The 22715-nt window shown below is 44.1% G+C and overlaps 1 protein-coding gene across 2 annotated transcripts in view; it reads right to left on the bottom strand.

Moving 5' to 3' along the window:
- RMND5A (required for meiotic nuclear division 5 homolog A) overlaps positions 1-19709 on the bottom strand; it is a 60655-nt gene extending 40946 nt beyond the window's left edge. Inside the window, exon 1 of one of the 2 annotated variants that reach the window (XM_082672560.1) lies at positions 19467-19709. In XM_082672560.1, coding sequence (XP_082528686.1) covers positions 19467-19608 — 142 coding nt within the window. In that variant the 5' untranslated portion in view covers positions 19609-19709. The remainder of the gene's footprint in view (positions 1-19466) is intronic. The other variant, XM_082672559.1, reaches the window with a different exon arrangement.
- Positions 19710-22715: the final 3006 nt, after the last annotated feature.

The following is a 22715-nucleotide window of genomic DNA, read 5'->3' as shown; positions in this document are numbered from 1 at the left end:
AAACAGTGAAAAGAGAAACAGGGCAGAAAAGAGTTAACATACCCCCACCTGTAAGCAAGAGTGAGCCACTCTGAACCAGTTAGGGGGTAGGAACCCTCCTGAAATCCAAGTTCCCAGATGCCAGCCGAGGGTCAACCTTGCAAGCAGGCCTGGAACCGGAGGGCTCCTACCACCCTAACTGGTTAAGAATGGCTCACTGTGCCTAAACTGTTTGTATAGTGTGGTTTGTGCTGAGCTACTTTTCTTCTTGGCATCCCTGGACTTTCGGTATCTGCTAGACAGAGGGGGCCTGTATGACTAGTACCCAGTAAACACCTGAATACTGTGTCTCTAAATGAGCTTCCCTGGTAGGTAACACTTCACACTCGTTAGGATTTGATGTTAGAGGAATTAAGCGTGTCCTGTGTGACTCCACTGGGAGAGGACTCTTGGAAGCTTTCTTCTGGTTTCCTCTGGACTATGTCTCATGTGACTTTTCCCTTGGCTGATTTTTGCCTTGTGTCTTTTTGCTGTAATAAATGTTAGCCCAAAGTATGGGTGTGACTACCTGCTGAGTCCAGTGCATCCTCCTGGTAATCGCTAGAACCTAAAGGTAGTCTTGGGGACCCTGACACACACAACTAATCAACTGGAAGTTACTACCGTTTATATCCTCTTTCCCTGTGTTACTTCCTCAGGAAATAGGGAGGAGGAAGAGAAAGAGAAGAACCAAGAGAGGACAAATTCAGTTATACTTGTCAATTACCTCATAGATCTACACATCCATACCTGTAAGCAACAGACCTGGCTCCTGAAATCCTGCTCATACCGGTGGTTCTTAAACTTTAATTTACATCAGGAATTTGGCTGCGCTAAGACCCAGCGCAGCCAAATTAAAAAAAAAAAAAAAAAAAGCCTGACCGTACAGTAGCCTTAGGATGTTTATTCATTCCACAGCTATTTATTGGGCACTCGATTATGTGACAGGTACAGAAGTGTCCGGGCAAAAATCTCTGCCCTAAAACCTACCTTCTGGTGAGGAAGATAAACACAAAGTAAGTCAATTATACAGTACGACAAAAAAGGATACGTGCCACTGGCAGGGGTGGGGGGAAGCAGAGTGAAACAAATGGGGAGGGTATGTGGCTTGAGCAACTGTAGTCTTAAACAGGTGGACATCGTAGGCCTCACTGAGAAAATGACATCTGGGCAAAGACTTGAAAGAAGCGAGGGAATTAGCCATGTGGAGACCTCGCGGGGGGTGAAGGGTAGCAGAATACGCCACCCCAAAATCGCTTCTTTGGCGTAAGGATGATTTTGACCTGATTATTCTGAGAAACAGCAGACACAGAAGCTCTGAAAACAGAGTAGAAGTTACCCTTTGGTAAAGGAAACCTAAATTTATAAAATAAATCTCCATTTGTAAGGGTATCTCCCTCTCTGTACCAGGCAGAGAAGAATGGCTCTAAACCTCTAAAGAAATTTTTTATCATGGCGACAGCTCAGACTTAGATCTGTATAACAAACCTTATTCTTGTTTATTGTGCTTTTCCTGGTAACCTCTCCATTACTGGCCTCCCCATACCAACCTTTCCTTTGTCTTTAGCTGAAGATGGTATTTAAGCCTGAATTCTAAGCCACCTCTTTGAGTTACTCATTTTTCCCTGAGAATCTCCCACACACACATGAGGTATACATGTTAACAAACTGTTTTTCACTGGTTAATCTGTCTTTTAATATAGTATTCTCAGCCAAGAACTTGCAAGGGTAGAAAGGAAATTATTCTTCCTCCCCTACAGAGGAAAGCATTCCAGACTGAGGGGGACAAAGCCCTATTGCAGAAATATACCTAGATTATTCAAGAAATAGCAAAGAGGCCAGTGTGGCTAAAGTAGATTTCTGGCAAAGGAAATCAGGAGGAGAGGAAGCCCAGGAGACCGGGGCGGGAGTCCCGATCTTGTAGGGCCTTTCTGGTACTGTAAAGTCTTTGCCTTTCACTTTCTTTGAGTGATAGGAATGCCCATTGCAAAGTTTTGAGCAGAACAGCTACATAAACTGACGTAACATTTTAATACAGTCATTCTGGCTGATGATAGGAGTACAAGACAGAAGCAGGGCGATGAGTCAGGAGGCTGTGGCAGCAATCCAGATGAGAACAGTGGCTCAGCCCAGGGTGTTAGGTGTGGAGGTGGTGAGAAGTGGTTGGATTCTGGACATATTCTGAGGGCAAAGCCAACAGGATTTTGACTGGGTATGAGGGAAGAAAAGGACTCACAGATGACTCCAAGGTTTTCACCCCAAGTCAACCAGAAAGACAAAGCTGTCTTCAATTCAGATGAAAAAGATTAAAGGCTGAGCAGTTATGAGGGGGAGGGAGACATAAAAGAGTTCAGTTTGGGGCTTGTGAAAGCTGAGATGTTGAGGAGTCACCCCAGTGCATATGTGTAAGAGTGAGTTGGATATATAAACCTGGAGTTCAAGAGTAAGGTCAAGGTTGGATACAAATTTGTGAGTTACTGGCATACATATGATACTAAGTGAAATCAACAAGAGAGAGTCGGGGCAGACACACAGAAGTGATAAAAGGAGGGAGTCCTGGGAACTCCAAGTTTATGAGACCAAGACAAAGTAGAACTGGAAAAGGGGACTAACAAAGACTACTGAAATACTAACTCTGGTGTGGGAGGAAAATCAAGGAAATATGGTATTCGGAAAGCCAAGTGAAGAAAGTGTGCCAAGGAGGAGGGAGTAACCAACTGCGTTAAATGTGCTGCTATGTACCAAGTAAGATGTGGACTGAGAGCTGACCACTGACCTACAATACAGAAGTAATCAGTGACCATGACAAGAGTAGTTTTTCCAGAGTTTTAAGAAAAGGAATCTTGAAGATTGTAGGGACTGTGAAGAGGGAATATAGTAAGTCTGACTCAATGACAACCACTGAGAGAAGTAAAAAGATAAGTAAACTGGAGATAGTGCCCATAAGGTACCCAATCCAATGTGGGGTGGCCAAAATAGAAACTACCCTCACTTCTAAATACAACTGCACAAAGTATATATCAGGTGCTTCCAATTTCTAATAACACAGTTTAGGCTAAGAGAATACTTGGTAATCCAGGAAAATTTTAAAATCTGTCTAAAAGGTGTCCCATACATACTTGGAGCCAAAAGAATCTAATTGCTTCAGTAAGCTCTGCTCTGACCATTTCTGGTCTTTCTGTATCTAAACCTTATCTAAGGTCAATGGCTTTATCTTCTCTATGAACTTCTCTGCCCACAGACTTACTCAGTCTTCTCAGTTCCTAATGAATTCTGTTCTCTCCACCACTCCTCTGGCACGGAATCATACACTATTTAACGATTTCATGTATATATGCCACCATCACTCTCAACTAGATGTAAGACCCAAAGGGAAGACAAGTTCTTATTGTAAACTGTATACTCCACAGTCTTATATGCCTTGCACATCTGCAGGCACTATTAATATAAGTATTTGGATTGATGGTAAATAAAGGGGGGAAAAGTTAAAAAGAAAGTCATATTGAACAAATGGTGCTGGGATAACGAGCTATCCATATGCAAAAGAATCATACCATAGAGAAAAATTAAATCAAAATAGAATGAAGACTGAAATGTAAGAGCTGAAACTATCGAATTCTTGGAAGAAAGTGGGTGCATTCTTGACCCTGGATTGGGCAATGGTTTCTGAGATATGACACCAAAAGCAAAAGCAACCAAAGAAAAAATAATTAAATTGGACTTCATCAAAACTAAATTTTGGGGGCTTCCCTGGTGGCGCAGTGGTTGGGAGTCCGCCTGCCGATGCAGGGGACACGGGTTCGTGCCCCGGTCCGGGAAGATCCCACATGCCGCGGAGCGGCTGGGCCCGTGAGCCATGGCCGCTGAGCCTGCGCGTCCGGAGCCTGTGCTCCGCGACAGGAGAGGCCGCGGTGGTGAGAGGCCCGTGCACCGCAAAAAAAAAAAAAAAAAAAAAAATGGGCAAAGAATCTGAATAGACATTTTTTCCAAATAAGATATACTGGGAATTCCCTGCTGGTCCAGCGGCTAGAACTCGGCGCTTTCACTGCCGTGGCCCGGGTTCAATCCCTGGTCAGGGAACTAACATCCCACAAGTTGTGTAGTGCAGTCAAAACAACAACAACAAAAAAAGATATACAAATAATCAATAAGCACAGGAAAAGGTGCTCAACATCTTTAATCAACAGGGAAATGCAAACCAAAACTACAGTGAGAGGGACTTCCCTGGTGGCACAGTGGTTAAGAATCCACCTGCCAATGCAGGGACACAGGTTCGATCCCTGGTCCGGGAAGATCCCACATGCTGCGGAGCAACTAAGCCCGTGAGCCACAACTGAGGCCAAGTGCCATAAATACTGAAGCCTGCGTGCCTAGAACCCATGCTCCTCAACAAGAGAAGCCACCGCAATGAGAAGCTGGCACCCCAAGGAAGAGTACTCCCCGCTCGCCACAACTAGAGAAAGCCTGTGCGCAGCAACGAAGACCCAACGCAGCCAAAAATAAATAAATAAATAAATAAAATTTATATATAAAAAAAAAAACTACAGTGAGAAACCACTTCACACCCACTGGGATAGCTATAACAAAAAAGATGGACAACAACAAGTGTTGGCAAGAATATAGAGACTCAGACCCACATCCATTCCTGATGGAACGTAAAATGGTGCAAAAGCGGTAGAAAACATTCCTCAGAAAGTTAAACAAAGTTACCACATGACCCAAGAATTCCACTCCTAGGTATATACCCAAGAGAAATGAAAACGTATGTCCATACACGAACTTATATATGTTCATAGCAGCATTTAATAGCTCCAAAGTGGAAGCAATCCAAATGTCCAAATGATGAATCGATAAACAAAATGTGGCAAATCCATATGACAGAGTATTATTCAGCTATAAAAAGGAATGCTGATACATGCTACAACATGGAGGAGCCTCGAAAACAGTAAGTGAAATAAGCCAGACACAAAAGGCCACAAATTGTTTAATTCTACCTCTATGAAATGTCCAGAACAGGCAAGGAGATTAATGGTTGCCAGGGGGTGGGGGAAGGGTGGAATAGAGAGTGACTGTTAGTGATATGAGGTTTCTTCTGGGAGTGATGAAAATGTTCTGGAATTAGATAATGGTTATGGCTGCACAACTCTGAATGTACTAAGAGCTAGTGAAATACACACTTTAAAAGGGTGATTTTTATGGTATGAGAACTGTAACTCAATTTTTTAAAAAACCTAAAAAATGCAAACCATAACTCCTATCCATCCAGACATGTTTGTTTCTACAGTCAGTAGACAACAAAGTAAGCAAATGGTTAAGGAACAGAAAAGCAGAGCCCAAGCTGGAGAGAGGGCATTTGGAATTTACCAGCTGAACTTCTATGCCCCATCCCTGAAATCCATCGATATTTTCGAATCTTAGCAACTTAGTTTTTATAAATGATAGATACTAGTAATATAAGGTCAATTAATTAACACTGAGAGAGTCTTCAGTATGCCCCAAGGAAAAATAATTTCTACAAACTATTTGGAAGCCCAAGAAAAGTATAATGGAATAATCTGAAAGAGAACCCTGGGAAAGCCCTGCTCAGAGAGAAGGATTCCACTAATGCATTTTCAAATGGATTCAGTGGAAAGTAGCCAAAGGTAAAAACAGGTTTGAAAATCACTGTAATAACAAACTGACTGAGACCAAACTTCTAAGTCCTGAAGGGAGTGTCCTAATGTTCTTTTGATTTATTTGTCTGAAAACAAAACGTGCTTCAAGGAGAACCATTCTGTGAAAGAAATCTAACTGGATTCAGTTCCTAGGAGGAAAGCTGGGCAATTACTGTGACAGCCATCTTTACCATAACTAAACCAGCTATGAAGGTGAACGCTGGATTCCAGGTTTGCCACTGGAGTGGCCACTCTTTACCCAGGATGAAGTCCCGTGCCAACTGTGTCTGGCAATGCGATAGACCTCCCTGTACTCAGAACCCATACACAAACATGAAAGAAATCGTTCTGAGACAGTGCTCACCACTTAGTCACCACGAGTACTTTTTTTTTCTAATACTTTATTTTTTGAGAGCAGTTATAAAACTGGGAGAGAGCAGAGGAACAGCGAGCAGCTAAACGTGAAAGGTTGGCAGCTGAGAGGGCGCTGGTTCACGGTGTTGGTAGTGCCAGAGCCTCCAGTGCTGGGCTTGAAATTGAGACTGTGTAATACACTATCTGTTATTTTTCTGTTCATTCAGTAAATAGTTATTGAATGCCTGGTAAGTGCTGGTTGCCATGCTAAACGTTTACAACAAAACTGAGAGGAGGCACTGAGATTTCCCCTATATACGTTGCCCCTATACATGTACAGTTTAACGGCTCATTTCTTTTTATTTAGTCCACTGTCTGGACGTAAGTACACTTTGCTTATCCATACACCTACTGAAGGACATCTTGGTTGTTTCCAAGTTCTGGCAATTATGAATAAAGCTGCTATAAACATCCATGCGCAGGTTTTTGTGTGGACCTAAGTTTCAACTCCTTTGGGTAAATACCAAGGAGCCCTGATTGCCGCATCTCACGGTAAGAGTAATGTTTAGTTTTGTAAGAAACCACCAAACTGTCCTCCAAAGTGGCTGCACCAGAAAAGTACTTTTTTTTTTTAAGGTCACTTTTATTATTAGACTTGATTCAACAGGCAAAATAATTAGCATGTCAGTAAGAGATTTTAAATCCAAACAAAGAACCAACACACATGGTTGGTCTAAGTTAAAGATAATTTTTCTTTTAGTGCAATAGAGTAGTACCTTTTATAAACAAATTTTAAGCATGATATTCTCAGAAATTGGAATAGGCATGGTCTCCTCCAAAATCAGACAACTGCCAAACTAAATTAAAAATATTTGAGTTAACTCCTAAATTGTTTTTATAGAGCCCAGCTAAGACTTCAAGCTCTGCCCCCCTTCAGCTTCACTGCCTAGCCATTTCAGGATTTGTGTCCATTAGTTTCACGGAAACTGTAAATTAGAAAAATATTTGTTTGCATAGCTTCCTGTACTTCTCTATCAGGGTTTCACACTACATTGTAAATATTTATTTGTCTATCACCCCCACGAAATTACTTGAAGGTAGAAAATATGAGTGTTTAATCTCCAGCGGTTAGCATGGCAACCAGCACATATCAGGCATTCAATAACTATTTACTGAATGAACAGAAAAATAACAGATCATGTATTACACAGTCTCAATTTCAAGCCCAGCACTGGAGACTCTGGCACTACCAACACCGTGAACCAACGCCCTCTCAGCTGCCAACCTTTCACGTTTAGCTGCTCGCTGTTCCTCTGCTCTCTCCCAGGATGCTTAAGCTGTACTACTCCCAAGAGCATTGCACCCTAAATTTCCCAAACACCAAATAAATACACCAATCAATACACACACCAATTTTCAAATAAAACACATTCACAAAGTAGAGTCCCCCCAGTTATAAGTTCCTTCTCTTTTCCAAATAACAACACTCCCCCAAAAATACCCTTAAACATGTAGGTGAAGACTTGGAATAAGAACTCACAGGCTTGTGTTTTGAGCCACAGTTTCCTTGTTTGTAAAAGCAAATTATCCCAAAGCTTGCCAAAGAAATGAAATACTTCTCAACTTTAGTACATAATGTGTTCCTATAAAAGTGTACCCAGGGGCTTCCCTGGTGGCGCAGTGGTTGAGAGTCCGCCTGCCGATGCAGGGGACACGGGTTCATGCCCCGGTCCGGGAAGATCCCACGTGCCGCGGAGGGGCTGGGCCCGTGAGCCATGGCCGCTGAGCCTGCACGTCCAGAGCCTGTGCTCCGCAATGGGAAAGGCCACAACAGTGAGAGGCCCGCGTACAGAAAGGAAAAAAAAAAAAAAAAAGGGTATTTGGTTCCCACAAAGCAAAAAATTATAAAATTCCTAATTTAACTTGGTTTTACAAATAACTTTTAATACAGTTTGATCATTTTGCTCATATATTTGTTCCATTATTTTTCTTCATTACTAATCACATGGCTTAAAACAGCCATGTGAACAACTTTGTGACATGATTTACTCATCATTTTGGGCCACCTAATACAAGCAAGACAATGTTATCATTAAGACTGAAAACTAAGTTTGCATCCCTACTCAGCGTTTGCATTTTCAATTTTGTTTGCCACTTATTTTTATGGTAGCCCAGGGAAAAAACCACAAAAAATTACACCCACACAGTTAAAGTGTTGTTAAAACTGAACAGCTGGTTGGTAGGTAGCTCTACAAATGCCATCAGTTGATATGTCTGCTCATCGGTAGATAATGAAAAGTTCTAATTTGGTCCATAAAAGGCAGTTTAGAGGTATCAACTACACCACAAAGTACATTGCTGCCTAAGAGTCAAACACGTGAGAGATGAGACTCATGATAATTGAGACCACTCTATAAAAGATGGTGAGGCACAACATAGAAAGGTGTTGCTATGATGACGATTATTAACGTTTCCCAAAAAGCTGAAAACCTCACCACCTAGGATTAGGACAGTTTGGTAGAAATAAATAAGACTCCCCAGAAATCACTAAGACTTTACTTAACGCTTTTATGAATATTGTGGAGGCAGGAAAAAATTTAAATATCCAAGTTTATAAATAAAACATATATGGCAATTGAGCTCTTCTGAGTTATTAAAAGTTAACTCCGCTTTCATAAAATGGACAGAGATTTTAAATTTGGAATTAAGGGGAAAGCAAAATGGCACACAAGTTTTAATCCAGATAAACAGAAAGAAATCCATTTACTAAACATAATCCTAACTGTACCTAAATGAAAACTCAGACCTCACAGAACTATACTCCAGAATTCATTCTAGATTCGTTCCTTTAAAAAATAATTAAAGAGGGGCTTCCCTGCCGGCGCAGTGGTTAAGAATCCGCCTGCCAATGCAGGGGACACAAGTTCGAGCCCTGGTCCGGGAAGATCCCACATGCCACGGAGCAATTAAGCCCGTGCGCCACAACTACTGAGCCTGTGCTCTAGCCCGTGAGCCACAACTACTGAGCCCGCGTTCCACAACTACTGAAGCCCGCACACCTAGGGCCCATGCTCCATAACAAGAGAAGCCACCACAATGAGAAGCACGTGCACTACAATGAAGAGTAGCCCCTGCTTGCCGCAACTTGAGAAAGCCTGTGCACAGCAACGAATATCCAACACAGCCAAAAACAAATAAATTTATTTTTTTTAAAAAAGGGGAGGGAGAAATCACAACATTAAGAGTCAATGAACATTTGAGTGCTAAATGTTGTCAGCAGCGTTGAGGGTATGGATTAAGTGTTCTATACAGATTAAGCAATTTAGGATAGGAAGGAATTCCCTGGCGGTCCAGTGGTTAGGACTCGGCACTTTCACTGCTGGGGCCCGGGTTCGATCCCTGGTCAGGGAACTAAGATCCCAAAAGCCCAAACCGAACCAAACCAAATTAAAATAAAATGAAATATTATCTCAGTATGCATGACTAAAGACAAAAAAGCTTAAAAAGAAATTTAAGATGGGAATAAAAGGAGATAAAGGATAAGAGTCCAAGACTGATTCTAAAGAAGTTGTGGACAAGGTGAACATGGATGTGCTTGCAAGATATTAAAACAGAAAAACCTGAAACTCTAAAAGGTAAGGCTGGTATTAAAAATAATAATAAAAGGGCTACTTCGTACTGTGAGTAGCAAACCAAACTGTGGCCTATTGACGTTCTGAGCTTCTTATGAGCTACCTCAGCACCTAGAACACAGCAGCTGCTCATCAGAGATTTCCTCAGAGGAAAAGGAAAAGGCACAAAGAGAAAACACTCATTTTTTTTTTTCTAGAGGCAGTACATCCTGAAAACAAAACAAACTTTTTGGTATATGTGATGTACAAATGTACTGGCAAATGTACAAAGTAAAGGATAGTATTTGTTGGTCAACCTCTGACCTTTCTGAACAGAAAGGCAGATTCACAGACAGGTGTTCTGATCCACTGCACCAAATCACAGCCTAGTGGGCTGCAAAACCAACCACGAGAGAAAACAAAAACACAAAAATTTATCTTTGAGAGCTAAGTGACGTGGTACAGACTAACAGCGCTCCTGGAGCCGAGAGCAAGTCCAACACGACGGGCACAAGTTTGAAAGGTGACGCTCTACAGTAGCCTGTGAGGCAAGAACTACCCAGAGAAGAGGAGGAAGATGCAGGCACACGTTTTTCAATGTCTGCAAGATATTTTTAGAGAGCCTGTTCGCTCCGTTCAAATTAGAAATATAGAGAATTAATCTCTAGACATCTATTTATCTCTGAAATGAATAGGTGAACCAGATAGGGCTTCTTTTAGCATTTGAATGTGAGTTTCACATTTAAAAATCAAACCCAAATTTCTACCTTCCCCTCTCCTAAACTTCCCATTTTCCTCCTGGTTCTATAATTGTCTACCTGTCATTCATGCTCAGACCTTAGATTAACCTTTGATTTTTCCAGCCCTTCTCTCCTACTCTGCACCAAGTCCTGGTAACTCCTTCCCTCAGGAGAGCCCACGCATGGGTCTCCATCTCTACCACCGCTACCCCAAAACAGGTGCCTGTTTCATCAGATCGAGGTTGACAATAAACCTTAACTAGGCTTCTTGCCTCTAGCCAAACCTCACTCCCAACTCCAATCAACTTAAATGCTAACTGGTCTCAGATCATGTCCCTGTCCCTTCCCTGTTCAAGATGCACCTCCCTCCCCTGCCCCAAGTCATTCAGTATCTTCCCAGTCTACCGCCTTCCCTGATAGCCATGACCCTATAAAACCTGATTCCAATTTAATTTTCATTCTTTTTACTCTTATCTCCCCACTATGGTCCTTCACTGTTCCCAGGACACCTTTGTTCTCGCCAACCTCCTCTCCTGGCAGCCCGCCCTATATTCCCACTCTCCACATTCAGTCTGTTACTGAAACTTCCCACAGGTTAGAAGAGTCTGTCCCTGTCTCAAACCCTACCCTATTGTTGGTACCATTCAATCAGCATTTGGCCTATCCTCTACACATGGCCTTGCATTGTAAAAACATACTGGGCTCATCTCCCCAACTACTCAGGAAGTTCTTACAGCATGATGAGGACGAGTGCTTGTCCTCTGTAACTTCCACAAGACTTAGCCTAGTTCCACATATACTTGGTGATTAATAACTACTGATCAAGTGCTCTACAGTTCAACTGAAATAGCCCACCTCCAAGCAGCTCCTTCTAAGGGGTCCTCTCTTCCCATTTCTCTGAATTGCTAGTATTTATACCAAGCAGAAACACTTATCTATTATAGCGTACTGTGCTATGGCCATGGTTTTTTCCCCTCTCAAATGTAAAAGTCTGGCCCATTATCCAAATACAGCTCCTTGAAGACTCTGTTTTGTATAGCTTTTGAATATTCCTTATAGCAGCAGTCCCCAACCTTTTTGGCACCAGGGACCAGTTCCGTGGAAGACAATTTTTCCACGGACCGGGGGGTGGGGTTGGTTTCGGGATGATTCAAGCGCATTACATTTATCGTGCACTACATTTATTGTGCGCTTTATTTCTGTTATTATTACTTTGTAATATATAATGAAATAATTATACGACTCACCATAATGCAGAATCAGTGGAACCCGTGAGCTTGTTTTCCTGCAACGAGATGGTCCCATCTAGGGGTGATGGAGACAGTGACACCTGAAGTGTGTTGCTTATGTCCAGTCTACTCCATAAGATGCACCTTAATTGTCACTTGCCACTCACTGATAGGGTTTTGATATGAGTCTGCAAGAAGTTGATTTATTATGGGCTCTGTGCAGTCAGATATGTCTGCTAATGATAACCTGTATCTGCAGCCACTCCCCAGTGCTAGCATCAGCACCTCAGCCCCACCTCAGATCACCAGGCATTAGATTCTCATAAGGAGCACGCAGCCTAGATCCCTCACATGCACAGTTCACAGGAGGGTTTGAGCTGCTATGAGAATCTAATGCCTGATGATTGGACGTGGAGCTGAGGCGGTGATGTTAGTGATGGGGAGCGGCTGTAAATACAGATGAAGCTTCGATCGCTGGCCCGCCACTTACCTCCTGCTGTGCAGCCCAGTTCCTAACCGGCTACGTCCTGGCCCAGGGGTTGGGGACCTCTGCCTTACAGTGTTAAGCAGACCACTGGATATAGAATGGTAGTTAACAAACACCAGTAATAAAGATATCTAAATAGTCAGAGTGTCTCAATTAAAACACTGCTTAACACTGCTTAAAGGTACAGACCTTAAAAATAACAAGTAGGGGCTTCCCTGGTGGCACAGTGGTTGAGAGTCCGCCTGCCGATGCAGGGGACATGGGTTCGTGCCCTGGTTCGGGAAGATCCCACGTGCCGCAGAGTGGTTGGGCCCGTGAGCCATGGCCGCTGAGCCTGCACGTCCAGAGCCTGTGCTCCGCAACAGGAGAGGCCACAACAGTGAGAGGCCCACGCACCGCAAAACAAACAAACAACAACAAAAAAAACGAGTAAACCTTGTTTTACAGATTTCAAAGCCAGTTCATATCATCTATTTAATTCCCATAACTCCGTAATATAACTTACCAGTCTACTGAAGAGGAAAGAGGCTATGCAAGATTGTAGAACCAGTGAAGTGGCAGAACAAGGACTCAAATCCAGATCTCCTGAGCTCAAGGACAGACAAAGCTTTATGTTCTTCTCCACAAGCACAGACTCATCCTCTTACCTCCTGAACTAGCCTCCACCTTCCTGGAGGACTGAGGCCATGTATACAATGTTTCTTTTTAAAGAAGTCTCTCTTTATCTCCTCCCAAATGTCTTCATATACCAATACTAAGATATTAAATCTATATGGATTCCACAGATACAACAAACTCATCAAAGGTAACACACTGTGCCCAGGCCTCTTAAGTGGAGAAAGACTTGGCAACATAAGCCTTATGGACTCCCTGAACAATGTTCCCAAATAAGATGAAAGCTTATTTCTAAAAGCCTCAAGTTCTGCCAGAGATCCTAGTCTCTGTTCTTTGAGGCATTAGACTGTACGGAATCTAAGAGGAAGGCCAGACGAAACGCCCTGTTGAGAGCATCACCTCCCTGGTGTCTATCAACTTCTGGGAGTTACATGTACACAACTCAGGGCCAGGGCCCCCCCCCAACAGTTCTCCCCTCAACTGCATTTTGGGGTCATTTTCAAAGATTTTACAGATCAAGAAGCAGGGCCCAAAATAAAAACAAGACAGTTTTAATATCCCAAGTGAATAGTAGTTTGCCTAAAACACCACTCTCACTACTCGAACTACTAAGATTAAGACATGAAAACAATGGAAATTTCTCTACTAACTCTAGTATGACAGTATCACAGAAGTGTTGGCAAGTTTCTCCCTTACTGATGTTATTATCCAGAGTCTGAAACTACTTAAGAGATAAGATAACCCTAGGAAAATTATACCAATCATTAAAGCAATTTCAAATAAGTTCCCAAAGGTAACATGAATTGAGTTGTATTCTCTAGTCTACAGATTAAGTCATACCAGCAACTCAGTATTTGAATTATATGAACATTACAGTTAGAAGCCAAGGCAAAAGCTAATAAAGAAACCATCTCAAAGAACACTGTTATCAAATGTAACTTGTAGCTGCTCAACTATCACAGACATCTATCACTTCTGTCTGGGTGTGCAAGTCTTCCTTTCTAGAACTCTCCCCTCTGAGCAACAGTGGATCACATGGCCATACATCTGACATTTGCTAAGCACAGCCCAAGGTGGCTAATGGACTCCACCCACCAGGCCCAGTTACTGATTCAGGAAAAGCTTATGACCTGAACCAAGACAATAAAGATATTCCCTGGTAATTTTGTTGCAAATACAGAAAACAGGCATGTTCCTGTATCTGGGATCACAAGCAGTACAAGGATGACATGAGTCCTCTGGCCATCTTTACTTCCATGTGGAAAAAGCTCTGCTGAGAATGAAGCCAACCATGGAAAGCACAGCTGAGAGAGGAAGAGACCAAAATCAGTCCTCACAACACCCTCTGTGCCCCTGGAGCCGCTAACCTAACCTCAGCCTTTTTAGTTATGAGTCAACAAATTCCATCTTAATTAAAACTATTCGGCCACTTGCAACCAAAAGGATCCTGAGTAATATACTAGTCTGAATGAGTATGGCGCCAAAGGACAAAGGAATATCTCCTAAATGAGCCTGAAAAGGAATGGGTGACAGTTAAATCTGCTTCTAAACCCAACTGAAAACACCAACACTAACCTATTATTATTATTCTCACCATATATAAAATAGGCCCAAGTAGCTTGGTGACTGGTCTATTCTCTTCCTTGAGTATTTGAACAATGGCTATTGTTTATCCATGCAAACTTTTCTGACCTACTTATCTGCTACCTTCCAGACTAGATGTTCAACGTAGATGTCAAATTTTATTCAATTCAGAACTTTAAAGGTATTATTCTCTCAGGAGTGTCTTGTCTAGCAAAAAGTTTGATTAACAAATGGAAGACCAAGCTACATAGTCTACTTGAAGTACACCAAAGAATAAAGGTGAATAAAAAGACAAAGCACCAGTCCACCAAACCCTGATCCTTTTACAATTCATTCAACACAGTACACTCAACACTGGTAGGCTCTGAAAAGCAGAGAATTTACATATATAAATAAACATACTTTTCAATATGTATGTAGTATATACAACCCAAATTCTAGAATGCAAAGGTATGCCTAACATGCGACCATGGACCTCTGGTTTTTGTCTACTGACACAATACCACAAAAATTAGTTTAAAACATGATCATCTATTTTGTTTTTTCTTTCATGTTTAATTGCCTACTTCTCATTTGTCACCCTCAAATTTAAAAAAAAAGGAAGCAATTCTGCAGATAGTAACTAAATTCTCTTTGATTCTCCAAAGAGATAAATAAAGATAGAGGATCATACTTTAAAAGATTTTTTTTTTTTTTTTTTTGCGATACGCGGGCCTCTCACTGTTGTGGCCTCTCCCGTTGCGGAGCACAGGCTCGGGACGCGCAGGCTCAGTGGCCATGGCTCACGGGCCCAGCCGCTCTGCGGTATGTGGGATCTTCCCGGACCGGGGCACGAACCCGTGTCCCCTGCATCGGCAGGCGGACTCTCAACCACAGCACCACCAGGGAAGCCCTAAAACAGTTTTATTACTAAGCGTCAGACCACACACACACACACACACACACACACACACACACACACACACACACACACACACACACACACACACACACACACACACACACGGAGTTTTAGATGATAATATGTATTGATCACACCCACAAATGAAATTGTCTTTACAAACTTGCAAATTGAGATAATACTAAGCCTAAATCACAGTAAGTAGAACCACAGGTCCAATGCTTCAAAGAAAAAATAAACAGTGATAAATTATCATTTCCCTGAATCCTCTTAAAATTTTTTCTGGAAACTAGCATCTCTGGCTGTGAAGTGGTCCAAGAATAAGAAAGACTGAGATGGAGATTTTTTTACTGGGTATCCTTTTTTATCATTTGAATTTATACCATTTACATGTATTATCTACTCAAAATAAATACAATTTTAAATTTAGAAAATTCCTTGAGAATCACTTTCAGAAACTATATGAGAACTCCCTTTAATAACAGCCTAAAAATAATAATTTTTTAAAATACTGTACATCCTTTACACTTACAAAGATTATAATTTTTTCAAGTATACCACATACATGTCATAAAGCCGTTACCCAATTGTTTCAGCCTAATTTTCTATCACGAAATATGAATTTAGAGTATCAGCAATACATGATATAGTTCTTTTATGTTCTCCCTTTCACCACAGAAGTACAATGAGAAACAAAATATAAATATACTTGCCAAAAAAAGATAATAAATAATCACAAGTCAAATCACCAAAATGTATCTATACCATTTATCTGTTAATCAAGGGCTGTCCAAAGTGTGGTTCCAATACCACTGATGTGAATGGTGACTTTAGTTGTATGTGAAATAATATTTTAATAGTTACAAATTTATTTTTAATACGTAGTTGATTATACCTAACACACCAAATCTATGATTTCACAAATATCACTGCCTAAAATGAGGGTAGATCTACTTAGGTGAAATTGTGAATCCATTTGAAAAATAAGAGTGCACATGCGTGAGGGAAGTTTGAGAAGAACCAGCACAGCATCCACGTGAGATCAAGGGCACTCTGTGAACAATCGCCGAACAGCATCAACGGCATCAACTATACTGATTCTTAAATTAGACTGAACTTCACACTCACAGGGAAACTCTCACTGAAGAGCTGATACAACTAAATGACAACAGTGCTCTCTTCTTCCCTCAGAGTTGAGGAAATGCCACATGGGGCAATTTAGAGCAAATGAGAGATCTTAGGGCAGGCCAGGCAAGCACCCTTTGGGCAGTGTTTTCGATCTGGAATCAGAGTGGTGAGAGTGGACCTGGGTTGTCAATGGGCTTACAAATTAAACTCCACTGATGTTTGATCAGTTTCTACCACAAACCATCCTAACTGTCCTCACTTGGTATAGCTGTCCACTCACAACTTTAGAAAAAAGAAATTTAAACATAAGAAAGTGTAATTCAACCTCCAAAACTGACCTGATCCCCTGACCCTCGCTAATGGACACTTCTAAATCAGGCAGTCACTCACCAACAGTATGATGCAAACTAGGGGATCTATGAAGTCCAAGATTCTACTTTATTCACACCACATTCTTACAAGAATATCACCACAAATGAGCCCAGAGAATGAGATCCCAAGCCCTAATGGAGGGTCCCAATTGGAGCCCCTCCCTCAGGTCACCAGAGGCCACCAGATCACTTGCCCAGACAGGTACATTCAGAGCCTTGCAAACTTCCCTTTAAACTTGAAAATGGAGTTCCAAATTCAGATTTCAGTCGATATGACTTTGAGAAGGGTATATCTAAGATTCAATATAATACCCTGCAGAGAACTTTAGAAATTACCTGCTTTGAAAAATACCATAACCCAGATAGCAAAGCATGATGTCTGTTGTTTTTATATGTAAGAACACCATAAGAAAGTAGACTTTATTTTGAAAACTAGACCTGGCACTTGTGGTACTTATTTTTCTTTCATGTTTTATAGCTGCCTTTAGTCACTTAATCCTATTACTAAAGAATTTTTTAAAAATCAAAGAGATTATTAATTTAAGACTGCAATTTGGTAGACAAGAAGGTTAAAAAATAGGAGGCTGAAGAGGGAACACACACAATTCACCACATCAGACTGAATAGCACAGCAAACTCTGTGGCTAATACCCCGTTGACCGTAAGTTCCTTGAAAAGTTCCCAAGCAAAGAGGTCTAAAACACATTCCTGCTTCAGCAAGTTCTCAAAATTATTTCACCCATCTGGGATGGGCCCCAAATCCCCTAAAATGAGGCTCACAATCACATTTCCCTACAATTAATATGCCCTCTGTCTTCTCATGGAAGAAAGGGATTTTACTTTCCATCTTCTGCCTCTCAAGCTCTGCCTATCCAAGCCCTCAATCTCTGACCTGGTCCCCAAAAATGAAATGTTCCTTCCACCGCTCCAAGTCTGCACCCTGCACCCACTCCTTCCCTTTCTGTCTTTAACAAAACAAAGATCTCCTCTCCAGTTTAAGGCAGAGGGGGCACACCTTCAGCCCCATTACTTAAGCAGCCCCTCACCCCTCAATCTGCATTATTTTTCTTAACTCCCAGTCACCTAGTTTATTTTAACAATTCTATGAAACTGCAAGCAAAGAGGGTCACTGACTCCCAATAGCAAATACGAGTTGACCAACCTCTCTTTTTCTAAGCCTGTCCTTTCTGTTTCCGGGGGCACCTCCTGGCCCTCCGCTCTTCAACAGGAGTTCAAGCCTGTGGTTAGATCCTAGAGTCGTTCTTCCCTGCAGCCTAAGTAATCTCCTTCACTCTCCTCTGTAGGAATGACACCAGGAAACCATCTTAAACCTTACTTTCCTCCTAAACTCCATCTGTACATCTTCAGCCACCAGTAGACATTATGCCCTTGGCTATCTTCATTGGCCTTTCAAGACCAACTTTGTCCAAAACCAAGTTCACCAGAGCCTTGCCAGGAGTCCCACCCCACTCCACCTCTCCTTCCCCATCACAGGCAGCCGTCTAGGTCTGCTCATTTTTCCATATTCATATTCCAAGTCGTACCCCCACTATGGTCTCTGGTTTGCTTCTTCCTCGGAGTTCAAACGTGACTGCCAGTGTCCACGATGAGACGTTGCTGTTAAGACTCCCTCACCATGGATGAGCACTAACTTTCAACTGAAAGCAGTCTGGGAAAGGAAGGTGTACAAGAAGGAAGGAGAGGTGGAGAGAAGCTCGGCTATTGCCACTGTCCTCAATCGCTCCTACCACAGTATCGACATCACCCCAGCTACCAAACCTCCCTTGTCAGAAACTTCTGTTCAGCCTCTGAGTTGAGACCTCCCAACCTCTTCAATAAATCCATTAAATAAAGTCCTTTATTTCTTGCTCCCATCTGGGATGGGATTTGGGGCCCATCCCAGATGGATAAAACACTATGGATATTTTAATCTAAGGATACCAGACCTTTAACAAAACCAAAACCCAAAACCCTTCCCAACCAGCTTCCACAAGTTAACTCTGGCAACGTATCTGCCCCCAGGGCCCAGGGCAATAATATAGGGGAAACCCCTTCTAGAGAAAATCTTTTTTCTGAAAGGAAATCAAGTAAAAACTTGACCAGGTAACGCAACTAACTAACAACTTATGTTACAATGTGTTTCCGGAGAGTTGCCTCTGTCTCTTCGCAGGCTAGGAGAGCTGAACAGTTTGATTTAGCCAGTTTCCTAGGAATCGTGTCGGTGCTGCTGCGGAGTTGAAGAAAAGCTACTTCTACACAGAGTCAAATTATGGACTTGCAGGAGCGGCTGTTCCGTTAATCCACAGCTAAGAATAACACTCGAGTTTCTAATTTAAGAAAAAGAAAAAAAAAAAAGAGAAGAAAGGCGAGGAAAGTCCCCGGGCTAAGTGTTCGGAGCAGGGGAGGAGGGGGGCTCGCTGCACTGACCCTCTCATGGCCCAGATCCTTGGGCCCAAGGCAATTGACGAGGAGCGCCCACCCCGGGAGTGTAGCAGTTTGCAGGTGCGAAGGACCGGCCCCCAACCCCGTTTAACCCGGGCTGGAGCCCGTGGCTCCGGAATGGGTTTCCGGGTGGGTTCGCGCTGACTCGTAATTAACAACGAGGACGGGGCAGGTTCGAGACAAATCGGGCGAGAGAAGGAGAAAAAGTCACAGGGGCCTGGTGGGTCTCCGCGCCCCGGGGAAGGCGGGACCGGGCACCCTCCTAGCCCGCCGGGGCCTGAGGGACGCGGGCGGGTGGGCCCGGCCCCGCGCGCCCACCCGGGCCGCCCTACCGTGGCTCTGCAGGATCTCGTGCTTGAGGCCGCCCGTGTAGTCGATGAGCTCCTCCAGGCCGCGCTCGCACAGCTGCCCGTAGCCTGAGAACTTGTGCAGCACCTTCTCCAGCTCGCGCTCCACCGTCACGCACTGATCCATCCCGGAGGCGGCGGCGGCGGCGTTCGGCTCCCCGGTGCCCGGGTGTCCGCAGCCGTTCGGCCCGGGCCCGGCCGAGGCCGCGTCCTGCTCCTCGTCCCCCAGGCGGGCGGCGCGGGCGGCCGAGGCGGCGGACGCGCTAGCCCCGGCGCCGGGGGACCCCGGCGAAGCCCGTGCCCGCCTGCCCCATGGCGCCCCGACCCCGGCGCGTCGCCGCTGCTCCCGCTCGCTGGTCCCACCCGGCCCCGCGCCCCCGATCCCCGCGTTCGGCTGCCAGCCTAGGCGCCGCCGATTGTTTTTGTTTTCACGGGAACCGACCGATGACCTGGTTCTCCCGGGCGGCACCAAGCGCCACCGACCCGAGGGGGAGGCAACCACCCCAGCTAGAGAAGGAGGAGGCGCGGGCCGTACCAAGCGCACCCTCGAGGGGGGGACAACCCGGCGAGCGCGGGCGGAGGAACGCGACGAGCGTCCGCTTGCGCCGCCACTCTAAAGCTGTGGGCCGTACCACACGCGAGGCGTGCAAGGGAGCGGGAGAGGGTGGAGCAAGGACCCAATTGGTCCGAAGAGCTAAATAGGGAACTTTGGAGACAGCCCCAGAGATTTGAGAGCGCTACAACTACGCGCTCCGTAAACAAGAGGGTGGAAACCGTCCCGAACCACTCCGCCCAGAAACGGGGAAAACGAACCAATGGGCGCCGGGAATACGTAAGGAACAAACATCCTCCAATCCCTGGCCGAGGCGTAACCCTTCAGCCAATCCGAGACTAGGGGCCAAACCAATAGGCTCGCTGTTGGAGGGGGTGACTTGGAGAGCATCCCGGGAAGCAAGTCGTTTCTAGAACGCCAAGAGGGAAAACAAGGCAGAAATAAAAAGGTCTATTTCCCGTAGGACTTCGCTCTAGCCCTGAGTTATTTCATCCCCCATCACTCCTGGGGGTACTGTCGTTCCGAAGTTCTGGAAGACCGACTTTCCACCCCGGAGGAAAAATCAAGCCTGGCCAGGAGTGGTGGGTGGTGCTGCAGGCGAGGGTCGCTAAAGAGAATGGAAGGCGGGGGTGATTCTGGGGCGGGAGAGGGGGGCTGCCTGCTGGCCGGGCGCGGTCCGCGGTGCTGTCTCGACTCTTGCGACACTTGGAAGGTCACACGCCTCACACCTCCACCCCCGCAGGCCTCGGCCCTTTGGCCCCTAGGCCTGGAGCCTCTCCTGACCGGTTGCCTCACCCCGCGTCTAATGCGGGCAGCTTCGCGGAATGCAAATTCGCATCGGAGATCCTGACGGCCTGGCCCCTGCCTCTTCGGCGCCTTACTCCTTTGAATCGGATGGAGTAACCCCCTTTGCGTAAATCCTTTCCTTGACTTGCCGTGGCGCCTCCAACCTTGGCCTATACCTGCTTGCCCACTGAGCTGCACCTGCACGAGGAGCCAAGCTGGTTCTTGCTTCAGGGCCTCTGTCCTTAGCTTTTCTTTGGCCTTGGAAATCTCTTCCACCTTGTCATCCACCTTGTCATTAGCACACTTGTCCCACAGAGGGTCCTCCCCTGACCACACTAATGTATCTTCTACCCTCCCGCACTCCCTCCTCCATTGGATGTAATAAACTATATCATTTATTATAATACCTATTATACTACCAGTTTTATTCTTTTCGCTCTATTTATTAAAATCTGAAATGATCGGATTAAATTATTCGTTTACTTTTCTGTTTGCACCTCTTCAATAAAGTTCCACGAAGGCAGCCCCCTTGCCCGTCTTTTCTGTGCGTGGAACAGTGTCTGGCAACATAGTATGAAATCTTTTTTTTTTTTTAATTAAGGTAAAATCTCTTTGAGCCTCAATTTCCTTTTTTTATAATTTGGAAATAATCAGAATTAATAACACTTCATGTCATTGTTAGGAAAAGTAAGTGAGATAATTTGTGTAAACACCCAGAAGCACGTGATAACCACATGATAAATAGTGATGGTGGTTGTTACTGTTGTTGTCAGTTCCCAGGAGTAAATCTGAGATGGCAGTTTAAAGTCATGGAATCATGTTGGTCTAGCACCCAATCCTGTAATTTATTTCTTGGTAATTCTCAAGGGCAGCCCCAACGGTTGCTGTTACATATCTTCTTTCTCTTCCCCACCTAACCTGATTTCCTTTCTCCTTTCTTGGCAGGTGGCCCTGATTCCGGCTTCACTGAGAAAGTGAAAAACATCCAACTCCAGCACCCTCTGCCACTCTTCTCAAAGTATGTCTACCTGTAGCATCCATTTTGTTAACTGTTGTCAAATACCTAAAGGAAGAAGTGTCCCTTCTCCCTTCCTAAGCTGCCAGCTGACCTGGGGACATGGGGGAAACCTTCATGTAACCCTTCTCAAGCTGTTTCCCTTTTCCTCTCAGTCCTTCCATGGCCAAACTGCCCAAACAAATCCTCTGCACTTGTTCCTCCTGTTTCTCCAAGGATTTCCTTGATAAACTCAGTCACCCTTTTCTCACTCTTTTTTTCCTTGACCTCCGGAATGGGTTTCCGGGTGGGTTCACACCATCACTATTTATCATGCAACACATGAAAATTGTGCCTAACCTTCACTTTTAAAATTCTTCCTTCACCGTCAAGGCATTGCCATGGTATGGTTCCGTCACCCCTTCTCCCTTCCTGGCTCTTCTTTCTCGTTTAGTCACCTATGTGGATGAGCATTCGTCCCAGCTTCTATCCTCAACCTTCTCTTTTCCCTTTACCTGCTCTACTGTGAGAACACATTAAACTTGCCCCTCTCCAGCCTTGATGTGTCTCATAAACCAGCTTCACATTCCCCCCAACTAGCAAGGCATCATCATCCAGAGGACTCGTTACCTCCAGTCAACATGTCAGGAACAGAATCCGTATCTCCCTTCTACAACAGACTTTCCTCCTCTTGACTCCTCAGTTTTTGTCAGCATTACCTTAACTCTCCCATGTTCCTCTGCCACTTCACCATCCTCATCATTAACTTACCTCTAGGATTCTTGAAAACCTTTTCCCCATCAGATTTCTTGACTCCACTAACCTGTTTCCATTGCCAACTACATCCTTCTCAAGATCTGTCTACTAAGTCAGCTGCTTTCAGTCACCCCAGAATTATTGG

Source organism: Grampus griseus (genome assembly GCF_964374135.1).
Source record: "Grampus griseus genome assembly, chromosome: 15".
Classification (NCBI taxonomy): Eukaryota; Metazoa; Chordata; class Mammalia; order Artiodactyla; family Delphinidae; genus Grampus; species Grampus griseus.
This window is presented reverse-complemented; position numbering and strand designations above follow the sequence as displayed.